The sequence below is a fragment of the Schistosoma haematobium genome, chromosome 2 (genome assembly GCF_000699445.3).
Source record: "Schistosoma haematobium chromosome 2, whole genome shotgun sequence".
NCBI lineage: Eukaryota > Metazoa > Platyhelminthes > Trematoda > Strigeidida > Schistosomatidae > Schistosoma > Schistosoma haematobium.
In genome coordinates this window covers 24,844,321-24,865,378 of record NC_067197.1, presented here as the reverse complement: position 1 = coordinate 24,865,378, position 21,058 = coordinate 24,844,321, and the positions used below count along the sequence as shown (strand labels likewise).

The 21,058-nt window shown below is 38.0% G+C and overlaps 1 protein-coding gene across 1 annotated transcript; it reads left to right on the top strand.

The window, feature by feature from the left end:
• Nucleotides 1–376: 376 nt before the first annotated feature.
• Nucleotides 377–10,089, top strand: GNB2 (Guanine nucleotide-binding protein G(I)/G(S)/G(T) subunit beta-2; the record flags this gene model as incomplete). Its single annotated transcript, XM_012943766.3, has 6 exons — nt 377–556; nt 602–811; nt 2,006–2,235; nt 6,229–6,358; nt 8,843–9,131; nt 9,983–10,089. Exons 1-6 carry the CDS (start codon nt 500–502, stop codon nt 10,087–10,089), a joined length of 1,023 nt encoding a protein of 340 aa, XP_012799220.1. The 5' UTR covers nt 377–499.
• Between the last annotated feature and the right edge of the window lie 10,969 nt (nt 10,090–21,058).

Genomic DNA, 21,058 nt, shown 5'->3' with positions numbered 1-21,058 from the left:
CTTAGACTCGAAGAATTTGTGATTAGTACCTAGACTATCAGGATACATAACACAGTTATTATCTACAATCCTCACCAATATTTGATGAGCCACAATAAGCCTTGCCACTGGTACAGTGTATTATCGTAGTCAGTTTAAAGTTAACGGGACACGCAAGTACGTTATCAGTAATGCCTTTAAAAATATTCGGGGTCCCTGGCTGGTGGCTAATTCACGGACAGGGTAAACTAACTAAATGAGACGGATATTTTCAATAGCGCTCTCACATTCGCACAAGTACTAGAAAATATCAATAAAGTGAACTTAAAGGCATGTGGTGGAAAAATAATAATTTCGAATATAGCTTTATATCTTTAATGTAACTTTTGGCGAGAGTATAAATTGTTTTAACCTTTCAATTGAGCGTCCACTCACCATCTTCTTAAACACCTGCAATGTTGGTGAAGTTTAGTGACTAGTTTGTTTGGTGTAATAAACCAGATCTTTATCATAACTCAAGATGGGTGAACTAGATCAGCTGCGTCAAGAAACGGAACAGCTGAAAAGTCAAATTAGAGTATGATAAGAAAACGTTTTCGGTTTATAATGTACTTCTACATAGGAGGCACGGCGAGTTGCAGCTGATACCACATTACAACAGGCAACGGTTAATGTGGAGTATATCAGTCGTACTCAGTTGCGCAGCAGACGGACATTACGTGGACACCTGGCAAAAATTTATGCTATGCATTGGTGCTCAGATTCCCGAAACTTAGTTTCAGCTTCTCAGGACGGGAAGTTAATAGTGTGGGATGGATATACTACCAACAAGGTGAGTTTTTAAAGTAGAGTGGGAAGTCGATCATATTATTTTCGTCTTTGGCGTGGGATTGAGTTTTCGAAGCTACACTTGCTTCGTTTTGATAATCCGCAAACTTACGGGGAGATATCCCGCCAGTCGTTTCGTAGTACAAATCATTCTCGTAAACTAATGTCGCGTTTTACTACTACCACATACTTAATCCTGATAATTTATTGTTCTCTCGACCAGGATACCAAAGTTGATTTGTAACCTTATTGTACAGTCTCTGTCTACAATTCGTATTTCATAACCATCCCCAAACACCAAAACATGTTTTCGCCACTTTGAAAATCACAGGAATGCTTAAAGTTGCACTCCAAAACAGTGTCACTGATTATCTCATATAGGAATTTATTGATGAGTTTTCAAAGTATTTTGTTAACTTTACGACAAATAAACTAGAGTTAGATAAGATAGTGCTCACAGTACAGCAAAGAGTTAACTTGTCTCAGTCACTAGACTCCTCAGGTAGATAGCTCTGACTTATTTCAGAAATGGACTCATCCTTGAGTTATTTTTGTCCAAAAAGCAGTATTATCGACCACTGCCGACAGTCATGGACTAACCGTTTTCGCTTGTAATTCTGACCTATTTAGACACTGGGTTGGTAGACTCAGTAATTTAGTTTTGATCCCAGAGTCAGTGACAATAACCGGTTTCCTGAGTCCTTTTGTAGAAATTATTTACGAAAAACTAGTAGATTTGCAGGGAATTACTCATTGTGTTAGACAAAACACTACGGATCTAAAAGCGAATCCAGTTAACTGTTCATCGCTCATGGGAAAAACAACATAACGGAAATTACGAACAAGAATAAATGTCACACATGGTTTTTTCGTTTTACTGTAGATTGATGTCTTCATAGACATACCAATCTGCTTGACTTGTAATGATGTAATTCTGAGTGATCTTCCAATTTATTACTATTGTTAAAGATATACTTTTAGTTCCAAATTGTGTGCTCGTTATGAGTGGGTTCTCCGTTTTTAAACTTCACATTTGTCTTGGAACTAGTGGTGAAATTCCAAAATACATGGATTAACTACCTAGGCTACTTGTTTTAAACCATGGTTGTTAACAGTAATAAATGCAACTATCCCATAATTTCGTACCTTCTGTATTTTGATTCTAATGAAGTTCTTTATCATATGTTGATTATTTTAGGTTCATGCCATTCCTTTGAGAAGCAGTTGGGTCATGACATGCGCCTACTCTCCATCCGGAAATTATGTAGCCTGTGGTGGTTTAGACAATATATGCTCAATTTATAGCCTCAAGACTAGAGAAGGTAACGTTCGGGTTAGTCGAGAACTCCCTGGTCATACTGGTTATTTATCATGTTGTCGTTTCGTGAATGATAGTCAGATAGTTACAACTTCAGGCGATGGTACTTGGTAGGTTAATAATTTTCAGGTGATATGTCATACAAATTCTCCTTGACTAAAAGTAACTTGACACTGAAATATTCTTCATTCTTTCCTTCGCACTATTTAAACTCGTGTTAATTTTATTCCTGTTACTTATTTACTTTGAAAAAGTGGCTGACATTAAGTCATGAAACGTCAAAAGTACAATTTTCTACTCATTGGGATATGAAAAAAGTATTTACTGTTATTTTCAGGTTTGTTTAAATACTCGTTTCATAATAAATAAAAATAATCGGATATCTAGCTTAGTGTTTAAAGTAGTATATTGTGTGTCCGAACCCTTCTACTTCTCTGATTTAGATACCTGGTAGTATCGCTAACCTTCAAACCAGTATGACTCAGTCGAGTACACAAACTTGTATTGATCTGCATTACGTTGTTGTCTTTCTGATTTGAGACCACTTCTCCCCTACCGTTGCTACTACCTTAACGTGGTGGTCGGGCTTGCCTATAGTGATGACCTGATCGTGTTTTACTGGCTGAAACAATCATTCCTCAAGGTCCTACCATGCCAGATAGATCACTTGAAGAGCAGTAAGACTAAAAGCACCAAACCCAAGGTCTGAGAGCGGAGTCGTACTGCTGACTGTACAGAAGTGTGACTACAGTAAGGTTTTTCCATCAGACAACCAGCATAGCGGCGATACTGCCTTCTCACAAAGTGGGCGTGCGTGGTTATAAAAGGTCCACCCTAAAAATGCGTACCCCAAGGTTATCCGTATCCTTCAGCAAAGTCTCAACAAGTACGTAGCCAACATGAAAATTACTCACAAAAAGGTCATGTGTGACGGGCCTCAATCAGTTGTCCTTTGAGCACTACAGTCACATTCTCAGGTCACTAAGATCAACTAACCCGGTTTCGCTTTCAGGCACCCTTAAAAGAACGCTTCCGTGGTGTGAGCACCAAGGAAGTGATAACCGCCCTCGTACTTCTAAACAGCACTCAAAACAACTGTATTCATAATCAAACTCCCTCTTCAATTCCTGTTATTCCTCCTACATCGACTTTCAACTCTAAACTTTCTCCTCAAGTGCCACCATAGCCAATGATTCTAGTACGCAAAACACTGTCTCAGGTCTATTGAAACCTCGCTCCAAGCTACACATTGGAGCCTTCAACGAACGCGCCCTATGTCAAATTGGTCAACAGGCCTCCTTGGCTAAAACCCTAGAATCTCGTACCACTGGTGGATGCTGTGTCTCAGAAACACGCATACAGGATCCTGGTGTGGTCATCCACTTGACCTCACCTCGTCAAAACGAGGAGCTGACGAGATACACCCGTGTATCTGACCACCCGACGACTAGTTCTCGTGAACTGGCGGGTGCAGGCATAGCACTAAGTACGAAGGCAGAACAAGCACTACTAGAGTAGATCGCTGTTAACAGTCGCCTGTGGTATTCGGTTAAACTGCTCCGTAAGAACTCGGAAGGATATGGACACACGTTGTCACCTTTTCTTCATTTCTGCCTACGCTCCCACTGACTGCAGCTCAGATGAAGTGAAAGATGAATTTTACAGAAAGCTTTCTGAACTTCTTCAAAAGCTAAACACTCAGACATAGTACTCGTAGCAGGTGACTTTAATGCCCAGGTAGGTAGCTTAAACCAAACAGAAAGACATTTATGTGGGTATCTTGGTATTCCGACTCAGTGAACAGATAATGTTGACTATCTGCTGCAGCTGTGTTCAGACAATCATTTATTTTTAACAAGCACTAATTTTAAGCATAAGGAGGGACATCGTCTAACATAGTGACTGCCTGCACCAAACCAACGATGGACTCAAAGAGACCATATTGCCATCAGTCATCATTGCAGGGGCTCGACAGAAGACTGCTACTCGTTCTGGAGTACATGTTTAGACTCTGATTATGTTCCAATACGAGCCTACATTTACTTGCTCCTCACTCGACTCAGAAAAGCCACATTGAGAAGAAATATTAGAGTTGAACTCAATGGTGATAAAGTGAAAGATAAATTCCAGACACAATTAAAGTCACACTTAGACAATTTAGAAAACGAGACTGACCCAGATGTTGCTTGGAACAGCCATGGAAACATAAGTGACATATACTAGTGATTTAAACCAAAGGGCTACGAGAAACCAGTGGATTTCTGAGACACCTGTTGCACTGACAGACTCTCGTAAACTTATCCCATCAGGCTACGAACGCGATAAAGAGCAAAGACAAATCAAATCTGGGTTAACCAAAAGTCTACGGAACGATCATGAGCAGTGACGGGCCACAAAATCAGAAGACATGGAAAAGGCAATGACTGTAGGCAGCACAAGACAGCTTTTCAGTCCAATAAACGAAACTGGAATTAAAAAGTCAACTGTAAGTGAGACAATCTGGGAAAAAGATGGTACTCTAATCTGCTCCCATTCGAACTTCGCTGTATCTTATTCTACTTGGAGAACCGGGTAACATCATTAGATCTCACACCTAATGTAGTTCATTCACAATTACCTAGCGAATGAGTTATTTTATTTGTCATTTTGAATGCAGTATGATATATTCTTTATGTAAATGTTACTACATTTCCTGTGTTGCTGTTTCTGGTACCTAAATGTGCCGAAATTTTCACTGCTAATATGTAGATGAATAGTACTTCTATGCTTATCGACAAGACGTGCTTCTAACAACTAAAATCTACTTATTGGAAGGTTCAGTCTTAAGCACTCTGAAAGTGCTTCTAATATTAGAACAACATATGTAAGCGAACAATTGTTTTCAATGTGATCGTCATCAGGCTCTGCTCTAATATACATGAATATTTATACAAAAATGTTAAACCAATCAAGGCAATTCGAGTCAATAATCACAATGAAATAGAATACACCGCACATAATAGGTAAAAGGACAAGTCTGTAGTAGCAAGACAGGTGTACTGATAGTAATGAGAATAATAAAATACGATAACAAAAGTCTTATCAATAGTTTAACATTGGAAATAGAAGGTCAAATGTGTGTAAATACCTACAATAATCATCATAAAACATTAAGACGATTAACGTAATAAGAAGTGTGTAAATAATCAGATGGTGAAGAATGCAAACGATAGAGGTAGAAAATTACAAACAAATACCTCTAGATGCGGTTTCTTTTAATTTAATTTAATTTTTGTTATCATTAGCATTATTTTCACATCCGGTATTTGTTTGTAATTTCCGGCCTCTTTCCGTTTGCATTCTTCACTATCTAATTATTTACATCCTTGTTATCGGATCTATTATCCTCACTGCTATCAGTACACCTGTCTTCCTACTATAAACTTGTCCTTTCACCTTTTATGTGATTATTGACTAAAATTGCCTTGATTGGTTTAACATTTTTGTATAAATATTCATGTATATTAGAGCAGAGCCTGATGACGATCTCATTGAAAACAATTGTTCGCTTATACGTGTTGTTCTAATTTTCACAACGGGAAGCTTCCAATATTGATTTATTTTAGCGAATCGGATATATTTTTGATGGGAGTTAGAATCATATCTGACTTGATATTTTAAACGATTTCTGTCTTTATTTTCTTATTTTCTAAGAGTATCATTCCTGTATTACATGAATTTCAGTTATTATTTGTAAGATCTTTGGAATCGTTTTCGTTATGTGGTTAATAGTTAGGTTAAATCTCCAGGTTATTAGAAAACTTACTACTGAGCACTTTTAAATGCATATTACGGAATGCTGAAAAATAGCTTTATTTCTTAGTGAGAACTCACATGCAGCAACTTTTGTATACTAGTTAGTGTTACTATCTGAGTATTAGTTTTTTTTACATCAAATGGTACATATCTTTGCTTATTTGAGATTTCACGTCGCATTTATTACAAAAACTGAATTTTGTGCTACTTTACATCTTATAATAGTATCGTTGAAGTTACATGTCAATTAAGTGTATCCAGTTACAAAATTAACGGTAGTTTTTCCTCATTTATTTATTGCATCCTAGCGCTCTTTGGGATATCGAGACGGGTCAACAAATCGCCTCATTTACAGGGCACACAGGCGATGTAATGAGTTTAAGTTTAGCACCTAATCTCCAAACATTTATTTCGGGTGCATGTGATGCTTCCGCAAAGGTTAGTGTTATTTATTTCCCATAACCAAAAAATGTTATAAATTGACGTTAAGTGATAGTGTGACATGTTTTATACTGTTTGTCTAGTTGTTAAAACAGTTCGTTAATTTGTTAGAATTTCTCCTGCTAACCTTGTCAAAAGTAGTGAAACCTGATCTTCCAGTCTGTATTTTTTATTAATATTATTTCTGTATGGGAGTTTCATGTTGCTTATGTATACTGGATTGTATGTACTTTATAAGCTATGCTAGATAACTGTCTATTTAGTTATTTCTAAACTGTATGTCTTGTTTTGTCCATGTTAACCCTTGCTAATTTATGAGGTAATATTTCTTCTCTCCTCAGTTAAATGGACCTGGTGTAAGTACTTCATAAATTACTATCAACAGAATTAAACTCTAGTTGGTTGTTATAGCCCACCGTGTCTACTAGGAGTCTTCTTCCAATGAGAAGTCTTTAGTTTGGCTGTAAAAGTTTAGTTTGTAGGAAGTTCGGTATAAAAACGCGCTCCGTGTATTGATTTTTGAGTCATACGAGAATGTCATACACTTACTCTTCTTAAGACTAATCTGCATATGAACATATTTTATGTTATCATAAAAAGAGGCCTTTTGTGATATAATCTATAAATATTGTGTGCATATTTGTAATGATTTTCATGAACTAATCGTGGGCACAAAACTCATTTATGTTCAAAGTACAAAATACTTCATTTTGCTTGCGAATTCAATTAATAACTTTATTTTGTATGATAATGATAAATAACTAAATGATTGAGGTATTTATTCATTTTTACATTTAATAAACCAGATTAGTAGAGTGGACTTTTCAGTTGGTCCAAAAGTTTCCACTCCAGGCCAAATAGAAGCAATATATGTTAACAAATATTCTTGGTTTTAAGGTATATCGTATCCTGTTGATAACAATCCACTGTGGTTAGATAGTTAACAGTATGAGCAGGTAGTTGAGTGGCTTTGTATAATAGCGGTATTAGTCGCATTAAACACGGTTAGATGCCGTAGATCTTTGGGGTTTAACTATCTTTCGGTAATATTTCTGATTGTGACAGGTTCAAATTACATGCGGAACACCATTTTCTTCAGGATTACAGGTACACTGTTCGGCGATATCTAAACAAATGAACATGACGCGGTGGTATTTAGAACACCTATGTAGCAAATCGGTATTTTTTCGACAAATTGAAAATGGAAGCGCTCGTTATAAATACGGTTCTACAATTAATTAGCGTTAATTATGATATTTCTTGTTGGGAAATCGCCCCAACTTGAAATAATCAAAGATGATCCAGAGATTAAAACAAGGACTGACGAACAGGCAAAACAAAGTAAACAAGTAGGACAAGATAGTTATCATTACCAAAGTTTGACTTGATAATTTCGAGTAAATTGAGCATTGGGTAGATTGTTATAAATAAATAATATATTTGTAATATCCCAATGACAAGAGTTCCATACAGTTACAAAACAAAAGACTAAGTGATTGGGACTAAACCTCACAACTCTTTGGGTAATTTATAAGTTTAAAGTAACCCGCTATAATAAAAATCAAATACAACAAAAAGTGAAGGTTTAGAATAATGTTGATGAGTCGTGGATAAAGAACATCAGTGACAAATGAAGGAATAATTACGATAGTGCGTTGGAGGATAGAGATTGAGAGATGCAACATATGTATTGAAATGGTAAGACAAAGCATATTTAACATATGGTTCGTTAAAAGCTGCCAACTAGCTCAAGCTTTGATACCTTTTATAGGTTATTGTATCTTTTTCTGTGAATTCAATTGATGGGTGATTGAATTTTGAATTTTTAAGAGAACTTTTGCCATAGGAACTGTTTCTTTTCAAGACAAAACGCTGCTTATTTTTTGCAATCAGAGTAATTTTTCGTAGACTTGTCATAAAGCAGTTAACTCTCAGAGGTAAGAGAGTCAGTTCAATTGCTTCAATAAACTTCACTATTCTATCGGTAGTAGATAATGAATACACATGTAAGGGATTTTTTTAAGCATTAGTTTCGGAAGCATAGCGATTATGTGTTAGAAATAAACAACTTTTAAAAGGATAAAAATAACTTTATCACCATTCGTTACATGATATGTTCGTACTGGTATACTCGATTAACTCAATTTTAAAATCTATATACTTACAATTCTGAGCATTTCGGCAATTTGCTTGGACCATCACGCAGCATCTGGTGGTATGTCTTAACATATGTCAGGAAAACTAGTGTTTGTGTTTTTTAGATAAATCATATAAGCCATCGTATACTCATAATTAAATAGATTCATTTAGTTGGTTTGATTTTTATCTATTTGTGTAAATGTCAGTCGAACTTTTCACCTTGCAAACATTTGTTTTAGTATCAGTTCGCAGAATCTGCCCAAACATTAAGTAAACAATTACTTTGTTTACTCTAATTATTTATTGAATTAAAGCTTATGGATCATACTTGCTTTTTTTCAGCTGTGGGATTTAAGAGATGGCCAATGTAAGCAAACGTTTCCTGGTCATGAATCTGATATCAATGCTATTATCTATTTTCCGAACGGGATGTCATTCGCGACAGGTAGTGATGATGCTACTTGTCGCCTATTTGATATACGTTCTGATCAAGAAGTTGGGATGTATAGCCATGATAATATTATATGTGGTATCACAAGTGTAGCTTTTAGTAAAAGTGGTCGACTTCTACTCGGTGGATACGATGATTTTAATTGCAATATTTGGGACACATTGAAACAGGAACGTTGTGGTAAGTGACTATACTTTCTTTGTTACTTTTACAAATGTTTCTTTAAAAATCTTATGGATGGATGCTTTTACTTATTTCTGGTTCACTTCGGGATTTATTTTCAGTGATAATAAAATATTGGCTACCTTCACAATGCCCTTGGGATTGCAAATGTTTTGTCTATTGTATAAGAGTATCTGAATGATACGTTTGCATTTAAGTGTAGTGTCTTCAGTATCTTATTATTATTTTGAAATGTGTCTGTTCTGATTATCATATTCACTTGACATCATTTGATAGAAAATAAGGTTCATGATATTTTTAACACCAAGTCTTACTAATAAGGTTCTTTTGTTAGATTAGACCATGACATTATGCATCTAATGTCTTTTCTGTGACTTCGTTCATTTAATGGATGCTTACCCCTTACCTCTTCGAATAAATTCTAAGACCTTGGTTCTTTTAGGATATAATTAAAAGTTTTATGCATTTCTTTGTAAATCACATCACTTCTGCTGCCGTACTTTTACACAAATTGTAAGCGTGTCTAGTTGTATAATAGTGGGGATAAATGGCAAGCTACATTTTCTCGCCTTTTTAGGTCACTATACCCTTAGCTTTGTAGTTATAATCTTACTTTTATCCTTACTCGTCACGAGTTATTTCCTAGTCTTCAGCACTATCAACAATGTTGTATATTATTATTTTGAGTATTGTTGTATTTCTTTAGAGAAAGCTTTAAATTAAACATTGCATGTTTTGACTGTATCTTTAAGATGAACGTTTGTTCTTTACTACAACCATATATTTAAAGATTCGTGTTGTTTTATTACTTCTATGTGTGAAACAAAACCCACCTTTTGACATTTTAGGCGTCCTAGCGGGTCATGATAACCGCGTTTCTTGTCTCGGTGTTTCTGAAGATGGAATGGCAGTATGTACGGGGTCGTGGGATAGCTTTCTAAGAATATGGAATTAAATAACATTTCGACGTAATAATACTGGCACAACTGTTTCAATATAAATACAACTAATTGTCCACAATTTCAACACAGTATGAGTTCTTATTTATTTTCTTTGCATAAACTTTCTTCTGCCTATTATTAATGGTTTTGGGTTTATTTTCCTGGATTCATCTATCTACAGCTTTATTTTCAATATATTTCCTCGAAAAACTAGGTTAACTTCATTAAAAGAATTATTTAAGCTGAACGTTGTTCTAAAACTTCCTTACTATTATAACTAGTATGAACTTAAAGCATTTCTTTGCTTCTACTTATGACCCAGCCCATTACATATTTTAATTGTATGGTTCATTCGTTTGTTCGTTGAGACTGTACTGTTTGTCGTTGTTGTTGATATTATTTTCTCTTTCACTCCGAGTTATTGCGCCAAATACACGCTTTTGTTGCGCATATCTTTTTTATTGTTGTTTTGCAAATGATGAATGCTTTTTTATGGTCCTGCTCCCTCCTTGTAAAGCTGACTTATGCCTATTTTCCTGGTTTGTTTATTTAATTTGGCTTTTTGTATATTTATGAAACTAGTCATTTCTTATTCCCCGTTTATACATATGCATAAAATGCTCTTTGGATTATAATATGCCCTCATGTTTCAATGTTTCTTTTTATTTTAATCAGTTTATCTTAGGAATACAATTGGAATTTCTTTGAGTGTTATTTTCCAAAATTATTTGTAATTAAATAATTACTGGGTGTGTTTAGATAACATTTATTGCTTTTCATAAATTGGTATTTTAAGACTTTGTTTTATTCAATGTGTTATTTAATTTGTGATAACTATGAACACCGATCATATGAGACATTTTAGTTGTTTAACTAAGTCATATCCATTGTTTTGTTGTTTAAACTAAGAAACTATCAGTTTAAATCGTGGCAGCTTGTCCTATCGAACTCTCCCGCTGCAGTATGTTTATTCGGTTGAGTATTGCTAATTACTTACGAGTCATAATTCGTCCGTTACGAGGTTCAGTATAGCTCAGTCTTGTAGGCTCACAATAAAATAAGCCATCAGCAACATAATTGTGTTACTATCATCCGACTAGTTCACGTTACATTAAGACAATTTATCTGGGTATTGATACAGCAGCGTTCACTAACACTTCTTCAAACTACTTATCTTTCATTGATTATTTAGCCATAATAAATGTATTAGTGTACGTCGGTTAGTAAGTGAGTTCAATGTTCGCATCCGAATATCATAGATTGGTTGGAAACCAACAGCATAACTACCCTGCAAACATTGAGGTTTCCGACAATGTCTATTTTGTATCGTGTTGTTTGTGTCGGTGTGTCGTTTTTCTTTTATGGAGCGACTGATTTTCTCGACCTATTATTTTGTCTTGATATCTGTCAACTGAGTGGTTTCTAGATCAATAGTTCAGATTTTGTGAGAAGTCATCTGTCAGACATGCGATTTATATTCGTCCAGGTGATTAGTTATGCAACAAACAATCCATACAATATTGCCTACATTATGGCGTTTTTTTAGCGAGTTAGTTTTCTGCGAGATGAGGTCTCTAACTCTTATTACCTCTACCACTACGGGATTTAAATCGACCACTGCATCTCTGTGCTAATGTGGTGTGGCAACGAACTGATGTACGTACATACGAAGTTCTACGTTGTTACTGACTGACTAACCCCATGTCCGACCCTCTTCTATCCGGGCTTGGGACCGGGGGTAGCCTCAGGGGTTCTCCAGGCGGAATTAACTAAGAAAAGGCATTCGATAGCGTCGACAGTATAACACTATGGAGGCTTCGACAATACAGCGTTACTGAGAAGACAGTCAACATCATACGAAATTCTTATGATAGATTAAACTGCAAAATCTGAAACTCAAAACAACTGTCAACCAACAGCGGGGTCAGAATTTTCAATACAAATGTCGAAACAGTTCTACTGTATGGGGCGGAAACCTGGAGAACTACGAAAGCCATTATCCAGAAGATACATGTGTTTATTAACAGTTGTCTACACAAAATACTTCGGGTTTGTTGGTCAGATACTATCAGCAACAACCTACTGTGGGAGAGAACAAACCAGATCTCAGCAGAGGAAAAAGCGCTGGAAGTGGATAGCACACACATTGAGGAAAGCACCCAACTAAGTCTCAAGGCAAGTTCTCACATAGAATCCTGAAGGTCAAAGGAGGAGAGGAAGACCAAAGAACTCATTACGCCAAGAAAGGGAGACAGACATTAGATGAATGAACAATTGGATGGAAGTAGAAATGAAGGCCCAGGACAGAGTGGGTTAGAGAATGCTGGTAGGTGGCCTATGTTCCACAGGGAGTAACAGGTGTAATTAAGTCTTATATTATGAAGTGTGTGCTAATGGTTCTCCAATCGTTAGAAAAGTTGGTTCGGCAATGTTCGGTTACGGTGACGACTTAAGGAAATACCTGTAGCGGTAAATAAATCCCCAAGATCAATAGCACTGTGAATCTTCGACTGAGTGCTGATCACATTAGTTTTAATGAACTCACCTAGCTGAAGGCGCTCGTTCATGTATTCGCTAGGGGGGACGCCATGCTCAACTTCTCCTGCAGTCGCTAGGTAGTTTAGATCAGTCGATTCTCGATATATTGATAGCCTGTGAAATACATCTTCGGACCTCCTCGCTTTTGATTTCACTGGGTGGGAACGATTCATAATAGAAGGTGTTACTGGTTACGGTTACAAATACCTGTAGCATCTTCATACCCAATCCAGTCTAAGTATTCACCTTAAGAGAATAAAAATGAAAGTTTCTCAGTCGATCGGATACAAGAATTAGTCTATTCTCGTAGATTAGGAATGGGGTTGTGAAGAACAATTTGATTTGAAGAAGGTTTTGGGTCCCAGACATCGAGAAATCTTAAATCATGCAAACTCATAACACAGGGTTTTTTTTTACCAACCAACTAGTTTCGAAATCATTAACAAACAACGATAGCATGTGGTAGTGTTACCATCTGTCCCAGGCTCGTTTTCCTCGAACAATTTGTAGTAATTTAAAAATTTCCGAAATATATACATCAGTTTTACTGGACACATTCTAGCTTCGAGTGTTCGGTTGATCATGAATACTAGGTCAACACTGGATGTCTTTCTTCGAATTTATTTATTTAAATACAAACATTGGCACAAGGGGGCATGAAGTATATATGCTCCACACTTCGTCATTCGAGTTGTATGGAGGCTGACATACTGTCGGATTCCCAAATCGCAGCAGGTAGTTTTCTTACAGGGCCGCACCCAAAGTTTTTGACCTGGATGTCTAGTCCACTGGGCAATGAACCAACGTCAAGAGATGCAGTCCCATGTTAGTCGGTGACAAACGAAAGGTTTGTACGTCATTTCTCTCAAGATCCTAGAGCTTATGTGCACCACTGGTCTTCAATGGTGTTTTTCCATCTCCCCTAAGTAGATCCTCCATATGCAACGAACACTGGATATACGCTTTTGGTCCTCTCAGTTTTGTAAACAACACCCTCTCCTCGAGGATGTAGTATATAGAATTTCATGACGGTGACTGTATGCGCATAGACATGTGAGAGCATTTTGAGAGGGACAGTGAACTCTCCACACCTTTGAACGTTCCAAAGCATTTAGGGACTACGCATCCTTCGCAACAACTAGCCAGCCTAGACCACACACTTATCAAGATGCCAACTATCTTCCAAATGTCTTTGAACTCCTTCATTCCTCACTTGATTGTTTAGGATCATTCAATTATAAAGGTGTTACAGATTTTGTTTTGCTATGCAGAAGCTGACTTGGATAAGCACTGTTTGATGGACCGACGTGCGCAATTCTTTGCAGTAGTGAGGGATAAACGCACAAGTTCAACAAGTACTTTGCACCTAGTTTATTTGCAAGTGGTGCTTCTAAACCCTTCGACTCTTTAAAGTGAGTTTTACTTAAACATGCAGATCAAAGAAACCGGAAAAGTTAAGACCGGCAACTCCACAATATCAAATAGCAACAAAAGTAACAGAAATATTGCCACGTACAAGAGAGGTCATAGGTCATCGGATATCTGACGAAAGCCTGTTTTTAAAATACTTCTATCTAGGCTAACCCAATCAGAAAAAGCTTTTCATCTCATTCCAAAACAAATCCGTATACAAACTGGCTGCGTCAATTGGTCGGAGTCCTGAGGTCACTAAAACCCCCAGCATCGAGGTTTGTTTTATCAAAAACGCCCCGAGTGGTACATAACAAAATTAATAATCTCTACGATGGGCTTTCCAGAGATTCATCAATGACGTATTCATATGCCTTATTTTCGTGCACGATTAAGTTGACGACTGCGTGATAGCAAGTTTGGACAGGGAAACTCATCTCCAGCATCTGGACTTTGCTTTCCAACACTTCCGAAGATATCGCATTGCTATAAACATTCAGAAACGTCAAGTCGGAACTGACTCCACTGATTTTTCGGACACACCACTAACGCGCAATGTATTTACTGTCTGCAAAGTTAAGTGGCGGCCATTCCGGATTACCCAGAACCGACCGCAGTCCAGCTTTTACGCACTTTAACGGCCTGGTAAGTCTTGACAGCTGGTCAACATCTTTGAGTCTACTTCTGGTCTACAACGTATATAGGAGGCAAACAATGAAGTTGAAAATGGCATGTATAATTCCCTTGAGTATTTTTCAAGAGACTTATTCTTTTGAACGTGCCTAGCTTCAGAAACACATTGATCGTCAGCTTGAGTTCTCCTCAAAAATCCTAGATTTACGAACCAAAGGAATGGGCAGAGGTTAAAAAAATTATACTTTGTGACACACTTACAGATAAGGATTGTCCAGTCATGGCAAAACGTTACTGAAACATTGTCTTCAGCGAATTGCATAGACTTTCGTATCTAGTTGTTCGGGTGATCATCAACTCATAGCAGAACGTTTTTGAAAAGAGGGATTATGTCGGTTTTTCTCCAAAGCGGATGACTTGTCATTTGACGTTGGACATACCATATGCCCGAGGACAAATACCCCATGGGTGGTGTGCAGACAATACGCAACCCTAGTGTACGAAGACACTTTGTGGTGACATTGAACCCTAATCACACGTTCCTCAAAGCTGAACGTGCGACAACTGGGAAAATAGATATTCAACTTTTAACGCGGAGAAAAACCCAACGATGGGGAAGGCGGGAAGAAGGAATTAAATTAATTCGGATTGACCGGATGTCATGGCTCGGCCTTGCAGGCGTGGTTATTGTTTACTGCTGTTGTGTGCCATTTATTCATACTAAGTATATTGTTCTATCTCTAGCCTAAGTGTGTTCTTTATCATATTGTTAAGTTTGCTACTTGGTTAACGTAGAATACGTTTACGACTACGACACTCGAAAGTTGAACTTCACTGTTGCAAATCAGAAGACTAAAGAAAAGCTGGAGAAGTGTTTATTTGGTAAGAGTCAATGTGTACAGAAAATCACGGGTATTTATAGATGTCAGTATTTACTAAATCAACATTATATTTTGGAAAATCCGCTAAGAGACATACTATGCTACTGATCAATAGCAGTATGCCACATTGATATTCTGTAGAGCTCTATCATGTTCTGATTGGCTAAAACCCTTCGGCTCCTTTAGGGCCTTCGGAGGCTCCGTTTTAGTTCTCGGGAGCCGACTCAACATTTCCCCCGAACAAGATTTCTCCCCAGGATCCATTTGTAACATGAAAACTTGTTTGCGGCGGCGTATCATTATTCTTGTTGTCTTCCTTGTCCGAGACTTCTTTTCAGTGTCCCTAGGCGTGTGTAACGTTGATGTATCTGAGATCAACTCTAACGGAAGATTCAGTTTGTTATTTTGATTACGCATCGTTATTTTATCTTTATGGATTTGATTTGTATGTCGTATACAATTTCCAAAGGTTCCTCGGACTCTGTACAAAGCTGTTCTGAATTTTTGCACAGCTTTTCCCGGTTCCCATCGGTTCTTCCCGAGGTATGATTTAATGAAGTCTTCGTCGCCAACATTAGAGCTTCGAATATTTGGATCGTGATTTTGCTCATCCATTATTTTGGGTGGCAATATGGCGTTAAAAACGGCCCAAATGCGCCTTTCGAACAGGGCTTCAGCCGAAGACTTACCACCTGGAACACTTAAGTTCGGAGTGGTTCTGTAGGCTGTTAAAAATTTTGTGATTGCCTGTCCAGTTGTCCCTTCGTCTCCCTCTTTCAGTACTGTTCGTTTAAAAGTGTCCACAAAACGTTCTGCTTGTCCGTTTTATTGCTGATAATGGGAAGGAGAACAAAGGTGAGTTATTCCGTTTGCTCTACAGAAATGCGTAAACGATTCTGCGATGAATTGCGAGCCATTATCAATTACTAAAATTTCTGGAAGTCCGAGGCAGCTAAACAAGTTAGGCAACTTGTCTATTGTTTCTGATGTACAATTAAGCATGGTATATACTCCCGGCCATTTAGTAAATGTGTAGCGTGGAGTCGTGTCGCGGTAGACTATGAACACCATTACAAAGGAACGCTTGCCAGGATACGTAATACCTTCGAATAACAATTCGATCACTGAACATAATACACCAGTTGACAACCATTAGTGAGTCAGGTCGACGAAAGCATTGCAAAAGTTCTCCGTCAAGACGATTGTTTGGTCTTTTGGTTGAGAGATAGCATTTAACTGTGCTCAATGTCTCATCAATTTCAGTGATCTTCTTCAAAGGTTACTGGGAGTCCACCGATTGCGTCGTCCAATACTCGACGAACTTTCTCAGCTTTTATATTTGCCACAAGAGACTCCTCTGAGGTTTTAGATTGGGAACCTACTGACCTTGGTAATGCATCAGCTTGCCCAAAAGCGGTAGTGGACTGATATTTGATCTTGAAATCGCAACCCAGAAGTGTGGTTACCCATCGTTGTAGCTGGTTAGCTGCACGAACAGGAATTCCCTTCTTTGACCCAAAAACGGCAATTAGTGGCTTATGGTCTCTTATTAGAGTAAAATGTCGGCCGTATATCATCTTGTTGAACTTTTTCACTGCAAAGATAATTGATGGGGCTTCTTCCTCAATCTAACCGTAGTTCCGTTCGGTCGTCCTCAAAGATCTGGCAGCATGGGAGATAGCTTTTTCAGACCCATTAGGAAAAACGTGAGAGACGACTGCACCCACACCATTGTTAGGGGCATCTGAAGCAACAACTATTGGTAGCGAAGGGCCATAATGTGTCAATAAGAGATTGAAAGTTAGGAGTTGCTTGATTTTCTCGAAAGACGCTTGGCAGTTAGCCGACCAATCCCGTATCGTGTCCTTTTCTAGTAGGTGGTTTAGTGGAGCACGTAGACGATGGAGATCGGGAAGGAAGGTACCATAATAGCTGACAAATTCCAAGAACGATCGTAGGGTAGTAATGTCACTGGGCCTAGGCATTGTTCTCACAGCCCCAATGTTCTCCGAATCTGGTCGTCTTCCGTCTTTATCTATTATGAACCTAAGATACCGTACTTGCTGCATATAAAAGTCACACTTTTCCGCTCGGAGGCGAAAACCATTATCGGCTATGCGTTCTAGTACCTGGTCCACTTTCTTCTGCGGGTCCATTTTGTCTGCTGCCATAATTATGATGTCGTCTAAGTAAGCTGCTACCCCTGGATTACTTTGTAACATGGTATCCATAATTTGCTGTAAAATAGAGGGCGCTGTATTCACCCCAAAAGGTAGTCGGTTATACCGGGACAGACCTTTGTGTGTGTTAATCGTCAGGAGATCTTTACTTTCATCAGATACCGGGATTTGTAGATAGGCGTCTGATAAGTCCAATTTCGCAAAATATCTGCCACCATTCAGCTTAGCGATGAGATCTTCAGGTAGGGGTAACGGATACTGAAGAGACTCATATAATCCGGTAGAATGGTCCGCACATAGACGGACGCTTCCATTTGACATCTTGACCACCATTATTGGTGCAGCCCAGTTCGAGAAATTTACAGGTTCTATGACACCCATGTTTTGAAGTTGTTGTAATTTTCATTAAACTATTGGAAGAACAGCATAACGTACAGGTCTTTTAGGCCGAAAGCCGAGGGTAGCTGAAGGTTTTAGTGCTAACAATGCTTTGGCCTTCGTACATTCTCCTAATTCTTCTTTAAACACATTGTGGCGTCTTTGTAGCACAGCATTTTTCTGGTTCCACTCTAAGGATTTGTCAGTTCTGATTCATCTGCAGATGCTGTTAATAGAATGGTGTGCTAGTTTTAGTGTCTCTATAAGATCTACCCCCATTAAGTCGAGTGCTGGCTTCTTTGTAAGGTATACTGTTGCGTTTGTTGTTACAGTACTTTTAGAAACAGTGCAGAGTACTTTCCCAACAATATTTAACTTCCCCACAGATGCACTGTATGCCAGTTGTGTTGTCGGGAGAACTGTGGGTCTTCCAATATTCCTACAAGTTTCTGGGCTGATTAGGGTAATATCAGAAGCTGTATCAAGCTGAAGGCGAGTACGGTGTTTATTAATATCTAAGGTTACATACTTTCTTTGGAGGTAATTTCGCGCCCGATTATGTGATACCAGTATTTTTTTGTTAATCCACTACACCTGTATTTCTTGAAGTAGGGTTTTGCAGAATATCGCTTATGGTTCCTTTTTCTGCAGCTGATTTCTTTATGGCCCCATCGATGACATTTACTGCAACACTGTTCTTTTTACGGGCAGAGCCTCTTATTGTGCCAACCTCCACATGACCAGTATGGAGATGAGAGCTGATTGTCTGTGTGCGATAATTTTCTTGAGCAGGAATCTTTCTTTCTGCTTACAGCCTAGACGTGTGGCAACCGACTATTGTTTTCAACACATATTTTGATCATTGTAACGATGCGATGAGTTGGTGTAGATAACAATGTGACTTCCGCGTAAAATCTTACATATTAGGGCAGTTACATCATGACAAATCTACAATTTTGGGATTACGTCTATTCATGAAGCGGTACTAATAACGAAGTAGACCACAATCGTACAACTTCCTCAGCTACAAAATCCAGGATACATTTAGCTTTAACGAGTTGTTCGAGGTTTATTCATTATTAAGAACCTATATATGCGCTAGGGGCGTTGATTTCGGCAAGAGAGTTTTATAACTGACAGTGCTATAGTTTATGATGGCTTATGTATTTCGAGTTTAACAAAACCTTGACACGTAAGATTTTCATAGTTGAAATGTACCAACTCAGTCAAATAAATTCAAAAATGAAGAGGTTCCAAGATATCTTTGATAGGTTATCAATATATCGGGATGCATCTATTCTAAGCTGGCTAACGCTTGTCAGAGATGGTTGACATGGCGTACCCCATCGACATCTGGTGTGGATGCGCAACCGAGCACATTCAGCTAGATGTATCCATTAAAAGTAGTGAGGTCTGAATCAAATATCGAAGACTTGTAGGACTATTTATTTTCAGGATTTATTTGAGGATTCAAGTTCATTAATATGAACCTGAGTGCTACATCAATAATAAGAACGGTGGTAAAGATGAAATAAGAGTTGATTGGCTGAAATCCGCTTGTTTAGAAGGAAACATCATCTATGTTGACTTTCATATCAAACGATCGTGCGACATAATTCTCACGACTAAGATACGATCCATGATAGTTAACGACTCCAATAAAGTTCCTCCGGTTTCCGATTGAAGGTTCGAGATGTCGCGATTTGGAAGAGCTGGAAGATTTCAAGAACACTTGAACGACTACCGCATGTAGTTTATGTTATAAATCATTGTCTTAACTCGCATTTCGTGTCCTACAGCCACTTCATTGTATGAAAACTAATTAACGCAAAAATGCATTTTACAGTGCGTTTATGTACGTGCATCTCAAACTCATATGTACGTGCATATTCTTTGACAAAAAACTAAATATAACTTTCCGGTTTTTCTTCACTGTCACGTGGTATATATGCACTCAAATATACCTGACTTTCCCTCATGTTTAGCCGGGTTACGCAGATACGAGAATGTTTTCAAACATACCTACATTTTGATTTCTTTGTTTTCTAGGACGACAAGAACAGACGAGACGCGGAAAACGGATTTGGTGAGCCAACCCCTTTTCCGTTATTTTATTTTTAACCGTGTATTTCATGGCTCCAACGCTGCCGAACATAGCAAAATATCAGTGTGTTTACCAACAGTAGGCTCGTTGTTTTAAACTTCGGACTGGCTTCGTTTTAAGGTCGTAACTCCCTCACTATTGAGAAGGCGAGTTTCAGTGGTGAGTAAGTCCCCAATATAAATAGTTTTTAAATATTTTCGACAATGCTACTGTCCTCATCAATTTTACTGGACACACCCTAGCTGGACAGAAGTTCTATTTCTTTGTCAGAGAGATTCAATCAGACTTATTTATAAGCTGCAAAGCTGGTTGTTGAAGGTGAAGGCAATTTTTTAGACGAATTTCTCAAGGTCGCAGATATATCAACAAGAACCATACATCTTTACTGTAACGAGCGGACCACCAGAATTCGGTCTGAACACAGGAATGACGAACCAAAATGTATTCGAATAGGCCAGACTACGTTCTTCTGTATAGCGTACCAAGCGTTTTTGAGATACTCGTATTAAACTACATCGAAACAGAAACTCTGTGCTCAATTTAAACGGTTTTTATTTAGGAAATAGGACAAATTATATCAAAAATACAAAATGCTTCAAACAGTCAGAAGTTTCCCTAACGCAAAGTAGCGCGCCAAACAGTAAAATAAACAGTTAATACAAAAGGGTTCGAATAATTAAGAATAGACCCTACAAAATGGGACCGAATATCTATCTTCAGGGATTCCAGCAATCCTCCCAAGCAGACAGTCAAAAGGTTAGCAGCAACACACTAGACCACGCCGTGACCTTGAGCCCAGTCAAACACGACCTTACTGTCAACAGTCGGGCAACATGCAATAGAAAATTAGATTACAAAA